Source organism: Haemaphysalis longicornis, unplaced genomic scaffold (genome assembly GCF_048455015.1).
Source record: "Haemaphysalis longicornis isolate Haplotype H1 unplaced genomic scaffold, Haemaphysalis longicornis Haplotype H1 scaffold_1, whole genome shotgun sequence".
Taxonomy (NCBI): domain Eukaryota; kingdom Metazoa; phylum Arthropoda; class Arachnida; order Ixodida; family Ixodidae; genus Haemaphysalis; species Haemaphysalis longicornis.
Window position 1 is genome coordinate 353787753 of NW_027526203.1, and position 22905 is coordinate 353810657.

General features: G+C 47.6%; 2 protein-coding genes across 5 annotated transcripts in view; both read right to left on the bottom strand.

Annotated features, from left to right (window-relative positions):
• Cadn (neural cadherin) overlaps nucleotides 1-22905 on the bottom strand; it is a 297368-nt gene that overhangs the window by 234341 nt on the left and 40122 nt on the right. For all 4 annotated transcript variants that reach the window (XM_077686006.1, XM_077686008.1, XM_077686007.1 and 1 more), the window contains exons 3-7: nucleotides 9787-9978; nucleotides 8103-8349; nucleotides 7458-7674; nucleotides 5038-5149; nucleotides 596-988 (exon numbers count right to left, since the gene is read on the bottom strand). In XM_077686006.1, coding sequence (XP_077542132.1) covers nucleotides 596-988; nucleotides 5038-5149; nucleotides 7458-7674; nucleotides 8103-8349; nucleotides 9787-9978 — 1161 coding nt within the window. The remainder of the gene's footprint in view (nucleotides 1-595; nucleotides 989-5037; nucleotides 5150-7457; nucleotides 7675-8102; nucleotides 8350-9786; nucleotides 9979-22905) is intronic.
• Nucleotides 12817-17457, bottom strand: LOC144154903 (uncharacterized). Its single transcript, XM_077686011.1, has 2 exons — nucleotides 15977-17457; nucleotides 12817-15386 (listed from the first exon to the last, which is right to left on the bottom strand). Exons 1-2 carry the CDS (start codon nucleotides 15996-15998, stop codon nucleotides 13132-13134), a joined length of 2277 nt encoding a protein of 758 aa, XP_077542137.1. The 5' UTR covers nucleotides 15999-17457; the 3' UTR covers nucleotides 12817-13131.

Here is a 22905-nt window from a genome sequence, read left to right on the forward strand (position 1 = left end):
TACAATTTCGTGCACAGCAATGCTAAATGTGTCCAGATGCTCAAGAGAAAAAAAGTTTTCTGGAAGCACTCAAAATTGGCCATTTTTCCACAGTTGCGGAAGAGTTAATACTTATTAAACGTTACACCCACCCTCAGCACACAACCGCCGGGGGTAAAAAATATAGGGGTGCATGCACGAAATTTCTTCCTGCAAATTATACACAAATAAAAAAATCCCTCCTTATGAACATACTTGATGTTTACATTGTACGATTAAGTAAGGTATTCATTTCACTAAACATAGCCCTGAGAATAGATAACTCACAACTGCTCCCGACACTAAGAGGCAGCTCTTTTTGACAGATACCGTACTCACTCAATTCTAACACACACCTTTTTCCCAGGAAAATACATCCCAAAATCACACGCCCTTTAGAGTTGAGTGCCAGCCGAAAACAGCACTAGTGGTTGCTTATCATAATCGACATAGCAGGGCAACCATAACCTCAGTGATGAGGAAGCGAATCGTCAAACTGCAATGCCCGGAGCGGCGGAAAAATAACAAAAATAAATCCACCAGATTTCCCGGCACTCAGGCAAACAGGCGCCCTCACCCGTTCTCTCCTCAATCTGGAACATTCCGGAGGTGGTGCCACTGTTGACAAACCCGAAGAGGATGTTGTCCCCATCCTTGTCACTGGCCACCACCGTGGTCACGAGGGTGCTGGGCCCAGCGTTCTCGTCCACGTTGGGGGTGTACACGTCCTGGCTAAACTTGGGCGCCTCATCATTTTTGTTCTCCGTGTAGATGCGCACCGTGGCTGTGCCCGTCAGAGGTGGCTCCCCTCGGTCCGTGGCCCGCACCGTCAGGACGTACGTATTGTTCACATCGGCGTCTAGCCGCCGGTTGGAGTACACCACGCCCCGGCTGTCTATGGTGAAGTCCTCCTTGTCCAGAGAGTAGGCCAGCTCAGCATTGCGCCCAGTGTCCATGTCGGTCGCAGACACTGCACAACACGGCACATGCACCTACCTGCCTGGGACACCACTACAGACTGTTCGCGGATGCACACACACACACAAAGGCATTTCTTACGTGTAACGATGTGCAATGTGCAGCAGCACTGTACGGGGAACCACCACACTTCAAAAGTGCAAAAAATTAAGCTCTGCAGCTGGCCCCTTCTGTGTCATCACGTGGCCACCTGCGTACCCCTGTTCATATGGCATCTTATAACAATATCCCAAACACAATTGCAAAAGCCCATTGATCAACAGCAGCTTCAAAGCCAGTGAAAGAGCATTTAGGTGTGATGGCTTTGTTGCATATGCCAGCAAAAGCAATGCTGCAATCCCAGCGCTGCACAGCCTGCCAGTTCTTCCCATAGTTGATTGCTGGCAGCATAAACTGGGTACAACAGCACACTACAGTACACAGTGGCCCATCCCACTTTAATAAAAATGCATGACTGAATAGTTCTTAGCAAAATCTCACTGAAAAAGAAAAACCATAGGACTTTCCCAAAACTATAAGTGTAAAAAATTTTCATATCCGAATTTGGGTTTAACGCACCACACCTACATCTGGCCTACGGGGTGCACTATTATGGAGGGCAACAAAATAATTAGGCCATTTGGAAACCTTTAATATTCACCGAAATCTCGGTACACCACCATCTTTGTATTTCAGCCCTTAAAAAGTTTGTGTATGTGTGCATTGTGTGTGCGTGTGTGTGCGCGCGTGTGTGCAGGCTGTTAGGACAAAATGTTTTTCATTGCAGTTTCTGTTTCATTCGATAAATAAAAGTTCCGTTTCGATTCGGCTCCGGAACGAAAAAAAAATAATGGTTCGTAACGGTTCATAACGGTTCGTGTTCACTGGCAAGAAAAATTGAGATTTATGAAATCATGTTAAAAAACATTAGAAGGGCCGGCCACACAGACAAAACACAAGTTCGGTTCATTCGAAAGATTGCCTGATTAGAATCATACTGACACCACTTTCAATGCACACTTCGCTCAAATAAGCTAGTATATAATTAGGAAAAAAGGTAATGGTCATGTGACCCACTCGCTCATTTGCCACAACAGAACCTATGATGTCATATGCCCAGCTCTGCGATTGGCTGAGGCCGGCATAAGCAAACGCAAATTAGGCAGAGCTTATAAGCTTGCCGAACGAGCTATTTGCGCTTAAATGTAATGCATATTCACTTTACAGTAGTAAAAATGGTGGGGTAAACAATGAAAGTTATGGAAATACACGTAAACATATAAGTGCCGATGCGCACTGCTGTTGGTAGTGGGCGCACTATGCTTGTTTTAGCTGCACAGCAGTTCGCCGCTTTGGAGTTCTCTTGCACGACACTCGCCAAATGGCATAAGCGACGTTGTCTAACGTGATCCTCTTTGTCGAGCATACCCCATGTTTCACGAGACGATTACTTTCTACCGTAACAAAAACAAGCCAGGTGCAAATACAGTCAAAAACAAGGCAATGGCAGACAACAGTACGCGGCTCAGTATGGCAGTGCCATCTGGAGGAACTGATGGTAAGCAAGGCAGCAGGGCCTAGTGACGCACTGGCAGTTCGTTTGAATACCTGCCCTTGTGACTTTATGGCAGATGTCATGAAAACACATGATTTGGCTGGAGAATCAAAACTTTAACCTAAATTGATTAATTTATCAGTGAATACGGCATCGTTTTAGCTGCTAACGATGCTCGAAGTTTCCACACTGGTCCACAGAAACTAAATGCCGGCAGTTCTCAACCTGGCACCCAGGTTTTATTGAGACGCTGCCGTAGTTCAAAAATCTTCAAGCCCTATGTGTTTTGGGGCTTCACAAATGGTAAGCTTAATCCTTGAGTATGCCACCTTGGTCTGGCATACGAACACTAAAAGTTTGATGAATAAATTTGAAGCAATTCAAAATACTGCTGTGCAGTTTGTTACTAACTTGTACCTTTTTCCCCAGTTTAAAACACTGTCTCATGGGACACTCTAAGACACCAGCGCACCTTTTCTCTGTGTTCAATGTTAAAGCAGATTGAGAGGCAGATTGTATAAGAGGAGGTAGCAATGAACCAACATCAGTTCCTTCAGCCCCCCACATAACATTCAGATGAAGGGATAAGAAAAAAAAAGGTAATATTCATGGCGAACATCCGCGTTCCAGGTGTCTTTTTCTAATACCCCTGACACACGGGTACCTAAAAGGCCTTTGCAGAGAAGGACTGCTACCGAAACGGCGTTCGCCTCGGTGACACACGACAAAGGAGAATCTCCTTCACCGAAACGGGCATTTCCCGTAAGGGGTGTTCGCCTATCTCCTTTCCCGAACGAAAAGGAGCAGCTAGCGGCGCAGCCTCGTAAGCAGGCGCTAGCAAATCATAAGCATCTCAGAACTTAGTGAGACCAAATGCGATTTCATAATACTTTCATAAATTTTTAAAACTGCAATAAAATAAATTTCACCAAACAAGCCCAATCGTAATGTATTTTTGTAAACATCTGCCCGCTGTTGCCAGATTAGGCACGGGACATAGGCGAAAAAAAGCACTCTGTCATTGCTGTTTAATACAAATATGTGAAATTACCCATTTACTTTTTCTAGACAACAATAAAACGCACAGTTTCTCTCTAAAATAATTAAAAAAGGTCTATTAGCCGCACTTTAATTTTGTTATTGTGCATGCTTTTTCAACAGAACTGCTAGCGCCACTTTATTGGTGTGTCAGTTACAGCAACTACATAAAGGAGATCGGGGCTTGCTGTGTGTCAGGAGCGCCACTCCTTTCCACAAAATGTCCTTTGAGTTGGCGAAAGGGGTTTAGTTTAAAGGAGATCTAGCGTTGCCGTGTGTCACAGGTATAAAACTATTAAAGATAAGGATGCCCTGCCGACACTTCTTTCCACCCCTTATAAAATGTTCGCTGCACTCTGGAAACACTTGCGTACAAGTGCAACATGACTTGTAGCTGTTTCCATTAAGTGTGCTGCTGTATTATGCTGTTTTCACTTCTAATTGTGTATGCTGCTGTAATCACGACAATCTATTTTTTTTTGCTATTTATTATGTCAAGTTTTTAGAATATTCGTGTCCACTCATGTATAACAGCGATGCCGTAGGGCGAATGTAGGTATGTTTGAATAAATAAATAAAAAAATAAATATAAATAAATATAAATAAATATAAATAAATAAATAAGGCCGCGACATCTGCATCAAAGCCAGTTGCACAAGGCAGTCGCGAAGGTGACCGCTGAGACAGGCGGAAAGATATGGAAGCAAGCAGCAAGCCTGCCAAAGGAGAGAGGATGCCAGCGAAACAAAGGGAGATTTCATGCCAGCGAACTTATGGCAATCTCCCACCTAGCTACATGGAAGTTGAAATAAATCCTGAAATATTATTAACTTTCTATTCAAACTGAAAAACGAAACTTTGTTTTGTTTGTCTTGCTCCTTAAAAAAATAATTAACATCCCGTTTTCTGCTTCCGGTTTTTGTTCTATTCCAGCACCGCGCACCCATGCATGCGTGTGTGCACGTGTGTGTGCGTGTGCCTGTGTGTGTGCATGTAAATATTCTTGAAGACTTTACTTTTGATACCACTACTACTGTTTCTTGTAACCTTCATCTTCCCTTGCAAGTAAACATCCATGATATTATGTTATGTTAAATAGACTTCATGTTAAATAGTTCTCTCCCCCCCCCCCCAACACTCTCTGCAAAGCTCCAGTGGCCTCCCACTGAAAAGAAACACGATTTGGGACAAAGATGGTCTCAATCCTCCAGTCCTCAAATTGCATAAACTTGCACGGCTTGAGAATCCTTTAATGATTGTTGCCCTCAACATTAGCCGAACCTAGGATTGGCAAAAAATCTTCGGCAGATAACTCCAACTTTGTTAATAACAGACAGCTGAGCATCTATCCTTTGCCACTGCACACAGCACTCTTGCTGGAGAGAAATTCCTTCAGCTAACTGAAGCAGCCTCACTTTGTCCCAGTGCCGCCAAAGGTGGTGGTAGTGAGAATCTACAAGAAGCCTTACCTTGAAGAATGGATGTTCCCACTGCTATGTCTTCATCAACATTATGCGCCTGATAGTCTGGCAGTTCGAATCGAGGGGCATTGTCGTTCACATCAGTCACTTTAATTGTTAGCTGGAAGAGAAACATTCAAAGGCATGAAAAAAACCGACAAGGTAATGACAGAAAAATTTCCCTAATGCCACGAAAGAATTTGACCCAGGGCAGAATGCAGTATTCATACTACATATATACAGGCTAAGAATCTGGAAATTACCCCTGGTTCCAGTCTAACTCAAAATACATGTAGCGTCATGCTTAAAGGTACATTTAAAGGCCAACTGCACACAATTTTCACCTCAGCCAAATTTATTTTGGACTAACAGTACGTACCAGCAAACCAACTGGGACGTCACTGGTAGCCCCGTGAAATGCATCGTCAATCAATTAGAAACGCCTAAAATAGCTCTGCCGCAAAGGACGCTGCACCTGCCGGTAGATCGCGCAAACAGCCATGAAGTGGAAGTGGCATCATGCCGGTTGGCTAGGTGCTTGGTCCTCCGGCTATCCGGGAGAACTGGTCGAGCGCCACTGCACGCACTTCTCTGAGGACTGCAAGGCGCGTAAAGCCATTGAGTGCAGGTTTGCTCTAGCCAGCCGGCCACTCCGGAAGCTTGCCCGCTGGCTGCAACATCCTTTCAGCCTCGCTGTCATGGCCGCGCTTCTCAATTTCAGTTTAAAAATCGCCAATTTTTGATGCTCGTTTCAACAGCACGTGCATTTCAGCTGTGGTATTTTGCATCTTGCAGTCTTTTTAGGCAGCCTATTCGGAAATAGGGTTTTCAAGAGGTCAAAATTTTCAGTGTGCAGTTGGCCTATAAATGAATTTGTATTACTTGTGGCTGTATTTTGCAGTTTGTCCAATGTAATCGATTACTGGACTATATGTGTGGAAATCTGCAGCCTCAGTTGAGCTGTAATAGGCGGCACAGGAGAAAACATCACGTGCTGCTTATGGTCTCCGTGGCAACTCACTGTAATGACATTACACTGGTTTTCACCGAGTTTTCATGGCATTTAAGCCTTCAAATTTCTATTTTCACTAATTTAATAGTTAATAGCAACTCCTTCTTAGTTCGTGCTTAGGTTGGTTGTACAGGCTAAACATGCTAGGCATCCACTAAAATTTATCCTGCAGACTTGCCAATGTGTCGTGATAGCTAACATCAGAAATCAGCAAAGAGGATATTCGAGCACTCTGAACACCTTTGTCTTAGTAAAAAAAAATGTGTGTAAGTGGGTCGCAAAAACTCAGAAAATGGCCTGCATGTTGTAGACTTTATTCTCGGAAGACAATGGTCACACCTCACTTGCATGTCCCTTTAAGATTAAAGGGTACTTTTACAAACCTTCACAAAAAAATATGCCAGACAAGAACTTATTATGTTTATAGGTACTCCAGTATCTGCATTTATGATGACACATTTGTTATTGCCTAGTTGGCCTCTCTGCACTTCATTAATACAATACATATTTACAAAAACACAGCATTGTTGGTATTCGGAATAGCCTAGATGGCTCATTGCAGGAATTAACAAATGTACATACAGTTTGCGAAAGAACTGCCTACTTATGCTCTGCAATTTACCTCCAAGTATGTTTGTAACCAATGTACTGTTTGATGTATCAACTCCTACTATCTCTTGTCTTTTCAGACATCAGTACAAGCAACTAAAACAAACATAGGTAGCTTTCTCAGAGGTATGCATTAGCCACAACAGTAAACAAAGTATTTGCAGAACTTCAATACACGTATGTGACTCCAGTGAAGAGAAAGCCTGAGACATCCTTAGCTCCAACAAGCACTGACATTCTGTGGCTTTTCGTAACTGCTCATGGGTGCCCTCTTCCACCAGCTACACCATGCTGCCTTTTTTGCACTTAGCTACCACCTGTGGTGATTCCACAGACTGGAGGCCAGTTGTTTCACTTCATAACTGTGAAGAACTGCCTTGAAGTCTCCCAACAAATTAAGTGCACTTAAAAGATTTGTGGTCATAAATGCCTTAAATACAAGGGGCATGTTTTACATCCTCTTATCCATCACCTGCTTTAAAGGGTGAGTGAGTAAAGTGAGTAAAGTGAAACATGAGTGGTTGTAAATTGCTGGCTTTGCTCACACTATGGCATATTCACCACTGACAAAATCGAGACAGTCATTTCACATTTTTTTTTTTAAATTATGACTAATAGCTAAAAGATGCGATAAACAGTCCACCTGCTGAGATGCAATCATACACCCAAAAGCAAGTGGACAAAGGGTTCTGACATATTTTCCAAGGCAGCAAACCTCAGACTTCTGTCCCTATGGCCTCTGTATTCAAAGCTGGAGGGTGATTTATCTCAAAAGATGGACCTCTCAAACGCAGCCCAATGATCTTACCTCAACAGAGGTTGAAAAGCCGCCGGAGTCTTCAGTTGCTGTGACAATGAGCGAGTAGGACTTTGGCTGCCGAAGGTCCTCATAGTCAAGCTCCTTGGCCAACTTCACCACTCCACTGGTAGGTCCGATGTTGAAGGTACCAGCTCCCTTGCCCTGGGCCCGCAGGGTGTACCGGATCTCCCGATCGGCAAAAGATTTGGCCTTCACCTCGATGATGCTGCAAAGGTTAAGAAAAGGCAGCACCAGTTATGCACCGTAACCTCTCCCGACATGGCCACAACATGGGGCCAACGTCTTTGGATCCTGGTTCTTCAAGGACCACAAAATGTGGCAGGGCTACAGACACACATGCAGGTCAAAGTCAATACTACAATAATCAGCATCCGGTAGGGAAGAATAATGCTATTTAAATGCACCTAATGCAATAAGAAATATGAGAACATAAATCGTTCATTACGGTCCACTTAACACAAGTGGGCTAGCTCACTGCCTGCACCCCTGCATGAGGGCAGCGTCAGTTCCTTCCCAGGATATTTTTCCAGCAGGAGTGTCGATAAACGAACATTTCAAACAACAGAGAAGGACAATCAGTTGCTGCCATGATGGGCGAACAGCGAGGGGGCAATGCCAGCCCGAGCCACTCACTCGGAGTCCTTCTTCTGGTTCTCTGGGATCACAGCTTCGTAGAATGGCACGTAGAACTGGGGCTGGCGCTTGCCACCAACGACTGAGAGGCGCTCCTCGCGTGTCGACTGGTGCTGCCTGTCTCCCACCTGGCCATTCAGATCTTCAGCCTTCACGTATAGCACGTACTCCTTGTCCAGCATGAATGGTGCTGAGCCCAGGGTCACCACCTCACCCGAGTGCGCGTCTACATCAAACCTGTTGCCACCTGCACAAGAGGCCACAGAAGGGGTCCCGTCAGCACACTGGGAAAACAAAATCACCTGTCCTGAGCGCCGCAATAGACAGCAACAAACAGGGGTGGAGAGGGTGCACGGGTTTGGGAGCAGCCCGGGAAGCAGGCAAAATTGTGTTTTGTAGCAGGCTTGGAGGGCTGCCACAGCAGCCTCTGCCAGCCCCCTTCCAATTTAGTTTAACCTATTAATCTACTATATTACACATTCTACCATGCACTAGAACCTACTCCGATCCAGCAACGCAGTAGTACTATATCTGGAGATTTACAATATGCAGAGTTATCAATCTCCAGCCCCAGCGAGTGCACCACGTTATCACCATTCAAAGGGCAAACCTCACGTGCAGAGTCGAAGGGGATCAGATAACAGGCCTCGCTCCGTGTCCGGTAGACGGCAGTGTTAGCGAACTCACGGAGGCGCGCCGTAAAACAAAGCGTTTGCTTGCATTTTTTCTATCGAATAGCGGTTTCAGTACGTGCAAAGCTGGACATAGCTTTGTCTTCGCCAATCACGGAGTTGCGAGAGTCGACGAACTACCCCATAAGACTACGTAACGAGAATGTGTTAGAAGACATAATGCTGGACCATCCTCCACAGAAGCAAACCTCACCCTGAAGTTAATTCAATTCAATTCAGCTTATTTAGTATATTCACTAGAAAAACATCTAGATGGATTCCTCCGCTAAAAGTTGTTAAAAACAACTTTAATAGGGCCCAAATGACGAGGCCCTGGGACCCAGTTCACAGGCGAAAAAGAGTAATTACGTCAACAAAGGTGAAATGAATTAACAAACCCTGTTTGTCCTGCCAGCTACACTCATCAAAAATGGTAGACTAAATTCAAGCTCACCTCAAATGAACTACAACCTTTTACGAAAATATTATTGTTTTCTACCTGTTTGCGATGTAATAAAACATCACTCAGCTTTGGTCATTGTCAAGTGATTGTGGTGCAGCGGCCGGCACCGGCAAAAGCAACATGCGAACGCGACACAGATGAGCCCAAAATGAAGGCGGAGAAGGCGCGCAGTGCATGCCCTTACAGCTAAGCAAAACCAACTTCCGTAGACACTCATATATCCTTGGTGAAACCGAAACCGTAACGGCACTGAAACCGAAAACACTATGTTTCAAACAAGCTTTCCGGCACAAGGCAGCAGGGCGGTCATATGTTGCGGCTCACTTCAGGCTCTGTGATGCAGGACAGCACTGATAGTCGATTTTGGCGAAATACGAGAGGTTCGGCACAGAATGGTGCCGGTAAACAAGTTTGGCGCTCAATGGCGCAGCTGTTGTACCCCTGAACAGAGCTCCTTTCCCACACATCCCCACAACTCGCAACATCTGCGGCCTGTAACTCAGACGTCCAGCTAGCTGGTGCAGAAGACAAGAAGAGAGGCCGCACTTACTCCTGTCGCGCACAATTGAGTAGCGAATATTGTGGTCCGTGTCCGGATCCCTGGCCTGCAACTTGAAGACAGGAGTGCCGGCCGGGGCATTCAACTGTACAACAGCCTGCATCGGAATCGGCCGGTTGATGAAGTAGGGGGGCTCGTCGTTCACGTCCGCTATCCGGATGATGATCCGCTGCCGCTCCTTCTCTGCATGGCCAAAGGAGGAGGGGGAAGAAAGTGAGCATCGACCGACCTGACAAGCAGGGCCACAAGCACCTGCCAAAATGCGCTCCCAGCAGAAGGCCAAATGAATGGCTCTAGGCCCAGTCTGGCACAGGGCCCACCACAAGACCCATATTTTTGCCATCCCCATGACAGAGGTCAAGCATCATGCCCTCAATTACATCCCCATCTGCCAGCACAAAGTTTCAAGGTGCCAGACACAAGTACAGTGCGCACTGGTCGTGTCATGATTCCAAACAGCAAGAGGGGAACAATGTGCAGTCTGAATGGACATATTCAATAGGATTACCTACAATACTAACTTGCTGTAAATTTCGTTCATGAATCAAAGCTCACCAGGCTGCACTGAATGCATTCGCTGATTTTTTTTTTCCCTCGATACAGCTGGCTGCAACATGTGCAGCTGCAACCTCCTGAAGAAATTCAACTTTATTGCTTAATTGAACCAAATTTGTAGACAGGTTGAATTTGCTTAATTCCACGCAACTTTTGCATCCTCCCCAAAGCTGAACAGTCAAAGTGGTAAGCAAGTGTTTAAGAATTACTATATCTAATTTATAATTAGAAATCTATTCGCCACATGCAACAACTTCGATCATTTACAGTTCACGTGCAGTTTATGTGGAACTTGTATTTGTTCATTTTTCTGTTCTCGGTAGTCTTGACCATTCAGCCCATGTCAGTGGTATTTGGCTCTTGAGCATGCCAAAAAAGCACAGGAACTCGCATTCTGGGCCACCAAAGAACTCGCATTCTGGGCCACCAAAGAAGAGCACGGAACTAATATAGCACATAGTATATCTCGTACCTCAGCATCTTAAGAAAAACGGTTCTACAGTGTCTTTATATATAAAGCACATATCACGCAAGGTGTAGAACAAAAAATAAATAGTGGTCTGGTTTAGGCTAAAAATATTCTGCTCTGTTTAGTTTCACTCCGATAAAACTACAAGATATAACAGTTCCCCAAATGGCAATTCTCAAAGCCTGACTGGTTAGTAAATTAGTTCGACATTTCATGCTTCTTCAAGCTGGTATTTCAAATCTGTCCAGGGGCATACCTTCATTTAAATTAACAGTACAGGAAGAACTATCTGTGTCTACTAAAGTGCTCTTCAGGAAGAAAATAAGCATGAAAAACAACTGGAAGAAAAAAACACATGACATGACACACAGCCTGCATGAGTCGAAAGCTGCTGTCATCAAGCCATCCTGCTTTTCATTGCCAGTGCTTCTCAGACCGAAGTGCCCCAGTCCAAGAAAAAATTTCTAACTTCTCCTAAGCAGGGAAAAAAAAACGACACTTCATGCGGAAGGCAATAATGCGTACTTATTTCTTAACAGCTGCTTCGATACTTGACACTATATGCTGGGACTAAACTGTTTTTGTACTCGCGTTATGACCATGTGCCAGATGACATCAGCCAGCAATCAATAGAGTCGAGTGTTAGTTACTATTACTCGAATCAGACTACAACCAGTCTTCAGGCAGTTAGCTGAATAAATAGGCTGCCAACTAATCCATTCACCAGCTGTCAGCAAATCCCAGATTCTAAAACCAAGCATATTTCGTGGCATTTAAATTTACCTCCTGCTGGGATAAATGGTCAGGACAGCCAAGCGGGAAAGCGTGGACCGAGAAAAGGCAAGGCCGGAAGCTAATAACACAAATGGCAGCCAATGATGCCACTTCAGCACTCCTTCCATTCTTGCACGCAACGTTTCCCAGCAGCGCTGCGCGAGGAACTTGTCTCGGAAGGCGGTGCGGCCCGTGCGCCCCCGCCCATCCCCTCCCGGCAGCCAGCGTTGCCCCGGGAGAAGAGCAGCAACGGCCTTTGGAAAATCGAAGTCGTCGCGAGAGCCGCGCGGCGATCGCTCGCGCCGAGCAGCCGCCTGAGCGTGTCGCGGTTTCCCGCTCTCACGCCCGCTAGCCTGCCGTGGACTCCGTCAGTTCAGAAAACGCCCGAACAACGTGCAACCGAAGAACGGGACAGCGCGCATGCAAGCGCCAGGAGAAGAACAGGCCCCGCGCAGGGGCAGCCGCGAGCTTTGACGCTGGCGTGTGGCGGCGTTGTCAAGGTCGTAAATCTCGCACGGACTTGGCACGGGTTACAGTGCGCTGCCCATCGGGCAAATCGTGTGTGGACACCAAACACCGCTGTTTGCTTACGGCTCATCGAGCATGCTGGCGACAAACTGCGTTGCGTTGGGACACCGTCAGCGCATGTTTGCGCGATTCCCTCACCTTTTCTGAACTTCGCTTACTCTGGGTTCACCGTTTTACAAAAGCCGGTACCGGGAAAGCAGCGACAACATGCAGTTCCTATCTGGGATAGGCAAACGACTTCGTTCGCTTTTCCCTGCTGGAACAGCCCCACTTCGAACTCAAACGCCAAGCCCGTAAATCGGCATCACAGATCTCAAGTTGATTACTCTTCGACGACGCAATATCCACACGGCATTTGGTTCCCCCTACATGCATGCGTGCATCCTGCAGAGAGGTTCTCCAAAGGTACCTTAAAGTGACACTGAAGTGAATTTGTCGAGGTCCCGTTTCTGCTTGCACTGCGTAGACTGGCTCAAATTAACACAATTTTCATTGCTTACCTGTTTGATCAGTTGGTAATTATTTTATAAAGCCCGAAAGAAGAAAAACTACCATGCGCGGTCTGCGGCGGCCGCACGAACTAAAGGCTGTGACTACGGGAGGAGGTGCACCGTGATTGGACGATGTCCAGGATTAGCATTCAAACAAGTTTAGGTTCTGTAAAATAACATGTTTGACATCCGACGTTATCCAGTGGTGGAACAGACAACTGGCTACTTGGAGCAGTGCTTGGAGCAGCAAAAATGTGGATTTGGAGCACCCTTTCCAGCTTTTGGAGCAGGTTATTTTGGACCACTTAAATTGTCATGCAAGGACTGTTACCCAGAGTCAAGCGATTCCTCGACATGCAATTAAACTGCAAAATAAAGAGAACCATACAGACCATAAAAGCACCAAAAGAAGCTTTTAGATGTTTTTGTTTCAAAAATTTATTTCAAGCACAAAAAAACTAATTCAAGAGAACAATTGTACAAGGAGCCTCCCTGCTTTCTGCACGACACTGGACAGGTTTACTTGCTTTTCTGCAAACAATGAAGCTTTGAAAGAGCTTCCGATAGCTTCTTCTGGCCCTCCTTCAAAAGACTTTGACCACTCTGAACATCACCAAAGCACTTCTTACTCATGCCTCTTGAAATGAGGAGGTCAGCGTTACTCAGCATCTTCTTGGCTGAGTCGACTTCAGCCTGCAATTCCTTTTCCTCGGCAGCCTTGCTTGTAGCACTGGAATCACCTGACTTTGATTTCTTTTCGCGTGGCTCTTCCAATGCTTCGCCTTCAAGTCGCTGAATCTGACGTTTCCGAGAGCCCTTCACAGCTCTGATGAGCTCTCCACTCAGGGGCACTGCCGCTGCATTGCGGCCAAATCTTTCCGAGAACGACATTATAGACCGAAGGCCGTTCACACTTGAAATGGAGAGACTAGCTCGGTCCCGAAGCATACGCCTATTTTCACTGAAACCTCTCTCTACATCTGCGTTCCCATGCGAGAGGCTTAACAGCGCTCTCACAAGTGCTCCCAGTAATGGGTACTTCAGTGCACCGTCACCCAGCTTTAGCTCAAAAATGCTTTGCCAGAACTCATCCAGCCGATCAGAAGGGCTATAGTCAACGTTTTCTGTTGCTATAAGGCTGAATTCATCCATCAAAGACGACACCTGGTGAGGTGCAATTACTTGCGGAAGCTCCTTAGCCAAGTTCCTCATGGATGCAGCAGAACCTTCTACTTTGAGAAGGCTTGGGTTCAAGCAGCGGAGGTCCTTCAGTACAGAGTTTCCAAGTGGAAGCCTGGAAAGCAGGTATCCAGCAGCCTTTATGTAGAAGCTCCGTGCTCCAACTCGGAACTGTTTCTTTTCATGCGGTGCCCAGTCGGAGAGGGCAGCTTCAGTGTCTGCGCCGATTTCAACATGCTCCTTCCAGTTGGATGGCCGGTCTATGTCAACAAGTTTGAGTTCTTCCCCAGACTTTTCTTGGTAGACTTCCCGGCGCAAAAAACGTCCAAGGACCTTCTTGATCAAAACTTCCATCTCAGAAAAGAGGACGTGTAGCAGTGGCTCCGTTTTCTGGAATAGGGTCAAAAACCCAACAAACAAATCAGTACAGTTGCGCAAGAAAAGTGCCTTGGCCAGAAAAGCTTTATCTGTGAGAGATAGTTTCAGGCGGTTATAGAGCACACCACCACGAGCATTTCGATCGGACAGCACCACTTCTTTCACTGCTGGCAGCTGCTGAATCAGCCGGTCAAGAGCGGGGCCAAGTGTCAGCCAACGAGAGCTCACGTGACGAAGGAAAACATTCTCAGGTAGGTTGAGGGCAATCTGGCTGGCTTTCAGACGCTCACTTCGGGATGCAGAGTTCTTGAAGAAGCAGTACGTGTCTACAAGTGCTGCTTCCACATCACTGCCGAAAGCAGCTAGTGCATGCCCAAAGGCATTGTGCACTTTGTGCAATGAACACTCCCCTATGTCAAGGAGGGCGGGGCTGATGTCTTCTTTAAGTCGTCTTTTCAGGCTCTTCATGACGTTTGGTCCATCGCTGTAAAAGCACAACAGGTTGTCCCTTGGCAGGTCTTGTACTGCTTCCTTTACAGCATTGAGGAGAATGTCTGCTGTCGCTGATCCCAGTTGGAAGGATTGCAAATGTTCTACAACAACTCTTTTTTGTCGGTCTGAAAAGTACCTTACCAGCACATCAAGTTGCTGGCAGCGTTGCTCCGGAATCGGCGTTTCGTCCACTTGGATAGTGAAAAATACACCGGGTCTATTCAACTCTTGGACTACGATGTCCTTGAAATACGGGCCCAATCCGTCAGACACAATGTACGAAACTTTCTTTCTGCCACATTGGAAGTTCTTGGCAGTCTGCGAATCAGGGAACATTAGTGGGAAAATGGCGGAGGCTGTGTCTCCCCAAGAGTAGGGTAGACCGGACAGCACAGTGCCAAGGACAAAGTAGGTGTCTGCTGCTGCTGCCCGGTCCATTTCAGTCACTCCAGTTCTTTGACTGAATGCTTCGAGCAAGGTTTGCGATGTAGATGGTCGCTTCAATGTACCATCGTTTCTATGCTTGGCACAAATATCCGTGTGACGCTTGGCTGCTGCATGCCGTTTTAGGGCACTGATTCCATGGTTGGAACAGTTTATAGTACTGTTGCAGAAGACGCAGAAACCTTGTTCTTCACTGCCGCCTTTCCTGCACCATACAGATATGTTGTCTCCATTGCCGTCAGTTTCATTCAGCCAGTCAGGATTGAAAGTGCTGTGGCGTCCTGCACGAAAAGAATGGACGTGAAAAACTCCTTAATGAAAACAAATATAATGAACAAGATCAACAGGCTGTGTCTTGTGATTAGCTTCATCCAAACGCAAAAAAAAAAATGGCATGGCCATGTGGACCCATGTCAAAGTGCCAAAGCATGCTTCAGTCCACGACTCAACCCCCCCCCCCCCGCCACCCCGCGCTCCACAAAAAATAACAAGAAACACAAAGGTCGCGAACTTAGAGCAACAATCCTTTAAAAAATTCAGAGGCAACGGAAAACACTATGGCCTTATGCATTTGAGCATTCCGTTTGGTTGCCTGTTACTTCCCCGTGGCATAGCGGTAGCACGACGACGATGGAAAAAGGCCGCAATCATTGCAACAACAGCGGCACCTTGAATCGTTTAAACTCGTCGTATAATCACGGTTAGCGGGAACACGAGGTTAGCGGGAACACGAGGTTAGCGGGAACACGAGATTAGCGGGAACACGATTAGCGGGAACACGGCACGAGACTGCACGTGCACACTCATTTTTACACACTTCTCGCGTGCCAAAGAGCATGCTGCTATTGACCGGGACAAGGAAACTACTCACCTTTCAACTTTGACAGCGACATTTCCGTGAAGAGCCAGGCAACTGATGACTGCAGCACACGTCACATTGAAATACCCGTCACCAGACCACACAAGAAACTATGCACCAGCCCACAGCCTCCTGTATAAACTCCTATGACCATACACTTAAATCACGGTCTCGACGGTTCCAATCAGGCAAATGCGTAACGTTGTGCGGTCGTCACAGCCAAACAAGAAATAGAAAACAGGGAACGCTCAGTCGCTACCGCACTACCGCACGGAAAATGGCAGTACGGCCGGGCTGGAGGAGCGGCGGGCGCGCACTTTCATACGGCCTGCGCTTCGGGTATAGTTTCCACCTTTCACCGCCGCTAGTTCGTGGCGCTGCGGACCAACCCTCGCTAGAGCCACTAAATAAGCGTCACTAAATAAACGGTTATTTAGTGACGCTAACCCTCGCCGGTTGACCTTCAGCACGGGCGGAATAGAGCTACAGTGGCTAGCCACTGTAGTAGAGCGGCGGTAAGGTGCCTAGGCGGCGGCGCGCGCGCATTTGCCACTGCCCTAGCCCTGCCGTGGCTACACGTGATACCTGTCCGTGTAAATTTACATGTGCGTCATTAAAATAGGCGACTCCTTCCCCCCTTCTGAATTTGCGGTCTAATTTTCGGTCAAACAGCCTAACATTATCACTCGGAAGCGCCTAATCAAAAAATTGAAAGAAACATTTTAACTCGGGGCCACGGTGACCGTGCTCGGGGCACATGAAGAAAAATATGCGAGGCCTTCATATCTTATCAGCGACTGTATTATATGAAAATGGTGCGGCAGGCAATAAACGCGGCATTTTCCGTGACTGAAATATCAGTTATTTTTCCTTTCGGATGATGCCTTGGTTTGCACGCGCGCAGGGCACGACCAGTGACGCGAATGATTTCCCGCCGAGGGAGATACGGTTATCGCTTAGCTAAACGTGTTTCTGCTGCTCACGCTCCGGTCGGGCTGAGCGGACCGCTGGCAGCGAGCTGCGCACTGTCAAAAACATACAGCTAAAACTCTGAATCATGCAACTGAAGTGCACAACGAGTCTTCTTTTTGGTGAGATATAGCAGCGAAGGCATTTATTGGTACCGGTGATATTCCGCGGCAGATCCAAAACACGTGCGGCAAGTTGTCGGCTCGCTCGGCCAGAGGCGATGCGTCGACAAAGAAAAAAGAGGGTCGGGAGGGTAGAGGGTTGGTTCGAAGCGCCCTCACTCTGTCAAGAATCTGCTGTATCGTTTCCTTGTTGGGGGCGCAGGCCGTATGAAAGCGCACGCTCGCCGCTCCTCCAGTCCGGCCGTGAGTTTCGTTTTCGTTCCCGGTAGAAACCGCCGTTACCCGCTGTCTATTTTGGAGCAGACATGGAGCAAATATTCAAAATAACACGCTTTTGGAGCAGCATGGAGCAGGGTGACCTTATTGGCGCAGCTTGGCGCAATTGGCGCAGCAGTTCCACCACTGGTTATCGTTGGGCGAGCATTCTCAATATCTCAATAATCGTGATACCGCGCTTCTGCCATGTTGTCTGCTGTAAAATTCCTAAGATACGCCTCCCAGGACGGCTTGGAATCGTAGCAATCACTAGCCGAGGCCTATACGCAGTGGATGAACGCCCTCCGCGTCACCGCGGACGCTCAATTCCACATGCTCTTTTCCCCCATCTTTGGAGCTTGCCTCACTCATGCCTGTACCGTAAAAAGCGTGTTCGCACCAGGCCAAGGGGCTGCTGATTCTGGCGAGTGCCCACTTCCCGCAGTCGGTGCTTTGGCACCAGCACGCCAACGAGAACTCGCTAGCGCGTCAGTGTCAGTCTGCGCGCGCTCTGCGAACTCGCTCGTGGAGTAGTGAACGTTACGGCCCAAAAATGGTGATCTCAGTATAGAAAACATAGGCAAAAACTAAAAAAATCAACGTACAAAAAAAAAGATACCCTCTGGGATTCGAACTTGCGACTCGCGACTTATAGCGCCCCAGACCACTCGGCCACGGGCCAGCGCTGCCTTTAGTGGAAATGGAAAGTATATAACGTATAACCAGTTTACACTTTTATTTATTTTAGCATTTCAATACCTTAGGTGACTATTTGTTGTATAGCGCCCGTGCAGTAACCGTCCCCCCCAAATTTGCACAATACCTCACGTCTAGCAATTGCATTTCTTAGGCGGAAAAGCGTTCGCAGATGTGTAGTAGTGCTGCTGACCGCTGTGCTTGTTCACCCAGCGCAAGAAAGTGCTTCCTGCTCCCTAGTTTTACGCTGTACGGTAAAAGTTCCAGTTGATTTTATTTCCTTCGTACCTATATTGACTTCGCTGACTCTTCTCCCGCCTTGAAGTGGCCTTAGATTTTCCTACTAGCGTGCCAGTCAGCGAAGCGCCGCATGTGCGCTTGTGCAGCGCTTGTGTGGAGCGACCCGGACTACTCGGAGCTTGATACAGTGTACAAATTAATGAAGTAAAGAAAGGCACATTCTTTCATTCACAAACGTGTCGTGACTTCGTTTCAACTGAGCGAACGAATTGCGACGACCCGTCGGCGGCCGGCGGACTAAACGCTGGGCCGACTGACTGCCGGAAGGTCGGCGAGCCGTGCAGTAGCGCAGTCAAGCCAAGTCATCTCCTCCTGACGTCACAAGAAAACGCCACAGAAAATGGGCGAGAATGCAGAGAGGAGGACAGCGTTTTCGAATTGATTTTTCTACTAAATAAATTCGCGTAAACGCGCTCAGAATTGCTGAAACATGGCCTATGGACTCCGGACTACAATTTGCGCTAGTAATCCCGCAATGTTTACAACTCACTTCAGTGTCCCTTTAACGCGGGGGTACAAATGTAGTTCATATTAAGGTAGAACGCTCATGGGGTCGCCCCCCTCTGGTTCCAAAGCGCTACTCAATTAAACCCGCATCATTGGAAAGGATCATCCATTACACGAGTACTGTCTGGAGTCGGACGTGCGACGCAAGCAGACGCTATAAGCAAAGCGCTAACTGCACACCACGGAGAATAGTTCGCTGGACAAGACCCTCATCCCCGTCCCGCACGGAGCGACGTAATCCACTGCCCTTGCCTACCACGCTCGACGCGCAAAAGCTGGAGCCGCAGGCATCAATGCGTGCGCGCTGATGTGTGCGTTTGAATTTCGCGACAAACTGCGTTACGCACTGCACAGAGACTAAATGCGAGCTCAGAACGTGTTCACGCGTGCACAAAAGCACGGGGCAGTTTTGGCAAATGCAGTACAAAATGCAACAAAACCTAGCGACCACCGCATAGGCTCGGCCTATGCGGACAACAGTCGCGTAGGCTGCGTGCATACTGCGAAGATAGGCAGTTAACGGAAACGCAACGCATGCACTGTCCTTCGCTAACAGTTATTTTGACAGCCTGATTCGACCACATTCAGCTGTCCCGTCATGCTCTCCCACACAGGCTAATTCAAATTTCTGTTTGATTCGACATTTCAGCGTTCCCTCCAGGATAATGCACATCACACAAGTTACGCGCGAAAATCACCGCCCCCCTACACGGGCGCTAGGAAACGGCCCTGTCTGCTGCTCCCGGTTGCATTCCGTATCGCAATCTCAGTGGCTAAAACGGACCATACGGGGAGCGCTTCTCAGTAGCAACGGGACGCAGTCAAGTCTGGACTACTATGTGCTACTAGTTTCAAATGATAACCCCCAACTCCTCCGATCGATCACATGGGGAGCAGTAAACATACACAGACCTTCCCAGAGGCAATCATGACCCCACAAATACTTTGAGCTAGAAGGAGTTCACTCAGGCAAATGTTCGTCCACGAGAGTTCTTTGTCAGGTTGTCCAGAAGCAGGACCAGCATTTTTTTTTTGGAAATTAATTTCCAGTAATTATTTCCGACGTGAATCGCCGCACTTAATCATCGCGAATTTTTAACACCTCATATAACTTGCTGCGTTGATTACATGCGATAAAAATCTAAAAATCTGTTGTTCACAGCTGAAATCAAAAATTAAGAAAAGAAAAATTTATTGTGGTTACTACGGGGCCTAACAGTCCGTCAAGCCGCCCACGAGCGAAGACTGTATACGTATTTTTTTATTATTATTACTCCAGGTTTCATCCGTATCTCAGCGAAAAATACCGTTTCTTTCTCCTCTTCCACTCGGCTGCCATCCTTACGCTTCGGGCGGTTTACAGCCAATCGCCCTTGCTTCGCGCGTAACGATCTCAGTACCGGTCTCTGCTTACGTTTCTGCGTGACACAAATGTGATGTTGTATATATAACTGTTATGCCGTAAGGCAAACTCTCGCAAAAAAAAAAAAAAAAAAAAAAAACCTCTACCACAACACTTGCGGTCTGGTGTGGGGCAAAACATTCTGCGTTCAGAAAGATGCCACCAAAACTGGGTGATGACAAAGCTGTGGTGCGATTGGGCGTACGCGGCGATGGCTCTCCGGAATTCAGCCGCGCGTTATCAGTTAGACAGACGCTTGCCGTGCCTGCGGAAAAGCTCTGGGATGCGCGTCATCGGCTAGCAAAGGATTTTTCTCCCAGAGGATGTTCTTCTGCCATGCGACCACGCTACCTTGCAGGCGGTAGTCTGGGCTGGAAGGTGAACACTGCCGCCGAGCTAGGACCGGTTTCTACCCTCCGCGGCTCGCGGAGCAAAACGAAAGGGCCTGAACTTCCGGCGGGGAATCCCCTTGGCCCCCACAAAGGTGCGCTGATGACGTCATGCCCGCGCAGAGTCAACGCCGAGCCACGCTAGGCATCCGGACGCGCCGATCGACGGAGGATGAGGAGGAAGCTCGCGGAAACGCTTCGCCGAGCAGAAGACCCGTTGCTCGGCGAAGATAAATTCGAGTACGTTTTATTCTAAAGATGCGGTGTTTTACAGTGCCCTCAGTAATTGTCCGGCAGCAAACGACTACGGCTGCGCCCAAGGCGGAAACGTTTTTTGTTAACCTGGTTACCCTCCCGGCTTCATAGATGGCGTAACGATATCGCTGAAGAAACACTGTCCGCACGCGGCTTTTTTTCTTTTCTGACTGTACTTGTACCTCGCGTTTTTTGACAGTTCGTGATATGGTGTCGTAAATTATTGTGTATGACTGGACAGGTAGGGTCACGTAAGTGGCAGTGTCGCTTATGTCAGTAGGCCAGTGTCGTGTCAGACAAGCTCAACCCGCTCCACGGCTGTGCAGCGTCAGGGTGTCTAGCAAATTGCCTAATTCAATTTCCCTGTCTTTTCCATGTTTTCCATGAGCATTTTAAACGAAATTCCCTGAACTATACAACAGGCGCCATTCTGTGGAAAATGGTCCGTGAAGCATATAAAAAGCATATACAAAACACATTCTATCATAAGGAAAAACAGATTTGTTGCAAGTGCCCTAATTCTCAAAATGCACTTTGATTAACTTCAGTTTGTTCAGTTTTAGGTTTGCTTGCCTTCAGTTACGGCTTCAGAGAGTTCATTTCATCTTGCGGGATAGAAGCTTCAAGTTGCGCTTCAGCGAGCACCTTTTGCTTTGCTTTTTTTCTTGATTGACTTGGCTTGACATGCAACGTGAACCGCATGGACGCGATTCAGGCGCGTCGGCGTTGCGCGTGCGATTTTGTGACGCCCGCGTCGGCAATTCGCGCGCGCGGCAGCTTCTGCCTCGCTCAGAAAATGACGCGCGTCGCGCGAGGCAGTGGGAAGAGCCTGCCGACTTGCGCCAATGGAGAGCGGCACGCCTCATGGCGGCAGTTTCGAAGCTCTCGAGACAGCCGGATGGCCCCGCCAGAGATGTTTAGGCTTACCACCCCGGCAGGGATTGCATGGGCGCTTTCACTAGCGGCGCGGATGATGTTTTATAGTACCGTTTTCGTCCACATTATAAGCTCCTTTACTTCACAAGCAACTTCGTGCGTGTTGTGTGTGGCATTTTAGAGAGCGCTTAGAAGCGGTCGCTCGAGCTCCCGTCACCACTTCGCGGTCGAAGTGCCGCCATGTTGCCGCTGCCGGCAGCACCGCACGCAGCGTGCAGGTGGTTCCGCGGCAGCGTCAGAGCGTCTGTGACGTGCGCGGCGCGTTTTCGCGAGCAGAAAACGCCCCACGCGGTTCACGCTAAACCATGTCATGTTCCCTTTTGCTTATGTAATTCTGGCTCCTGATGTCATCAGAAAGAAGTTCTTTCAAGATTAGCTCCCAAAAAGTGCTGCCTTTTAAAATTCGCTGAAAAAAAAAAAAGCGCGTTGTGCGTGCGATTTTGGCACCACCTACATAGTCCCTTTGCGCAAGTGCAACCAGCAACCTAAGCCAGCTGCGAGCTGCGTGAACCGCACGGAGAGTTTCTGAACGCGATTCGTGCGCGGTATTTTCACGGCCGCGTCGACGATTTCGTGCCTGCGGTGGCTCCTTCCGTGCACAAGCAAATGCGTTTGTGCCTTCAGTAGCATTTAAAGAGCGGTTAGAAGCGGTTGTTGGAGCTACCGCACAACTCCGCGGCCGGTGCCGCCGTCATGTTGCCGGCGCCTGCCGCTCGGCACGCACCATAGGTCGGCGTACTCACTCGTGAGTACACTCATTTGTACTCATTTGTACTCAAACTCACGAGTGAGTACAATGATGAGTGATCACACACCCAGAAAAAAACAGTGAGTACGATGACGAGTGAGTACAGGGGTAAGTCCACTACTCGTGAGTACTGTACTCATGAGTACACTACTCATGAGTATGAGTACTCATGAGTACAGTATTCATGAGTATGAGTACTCACGAGTTTGAGTACTAATGAGTATGAGTACTCATGAGTACACAGTACTCATGAGTACACAGTACTCATGAATACACAGTACTCATGAGTACACTGTACTCATGAGTATACAGTACTCATGAGTACACAGCACTCATGAGTACAATACTCATGATTACGGTGT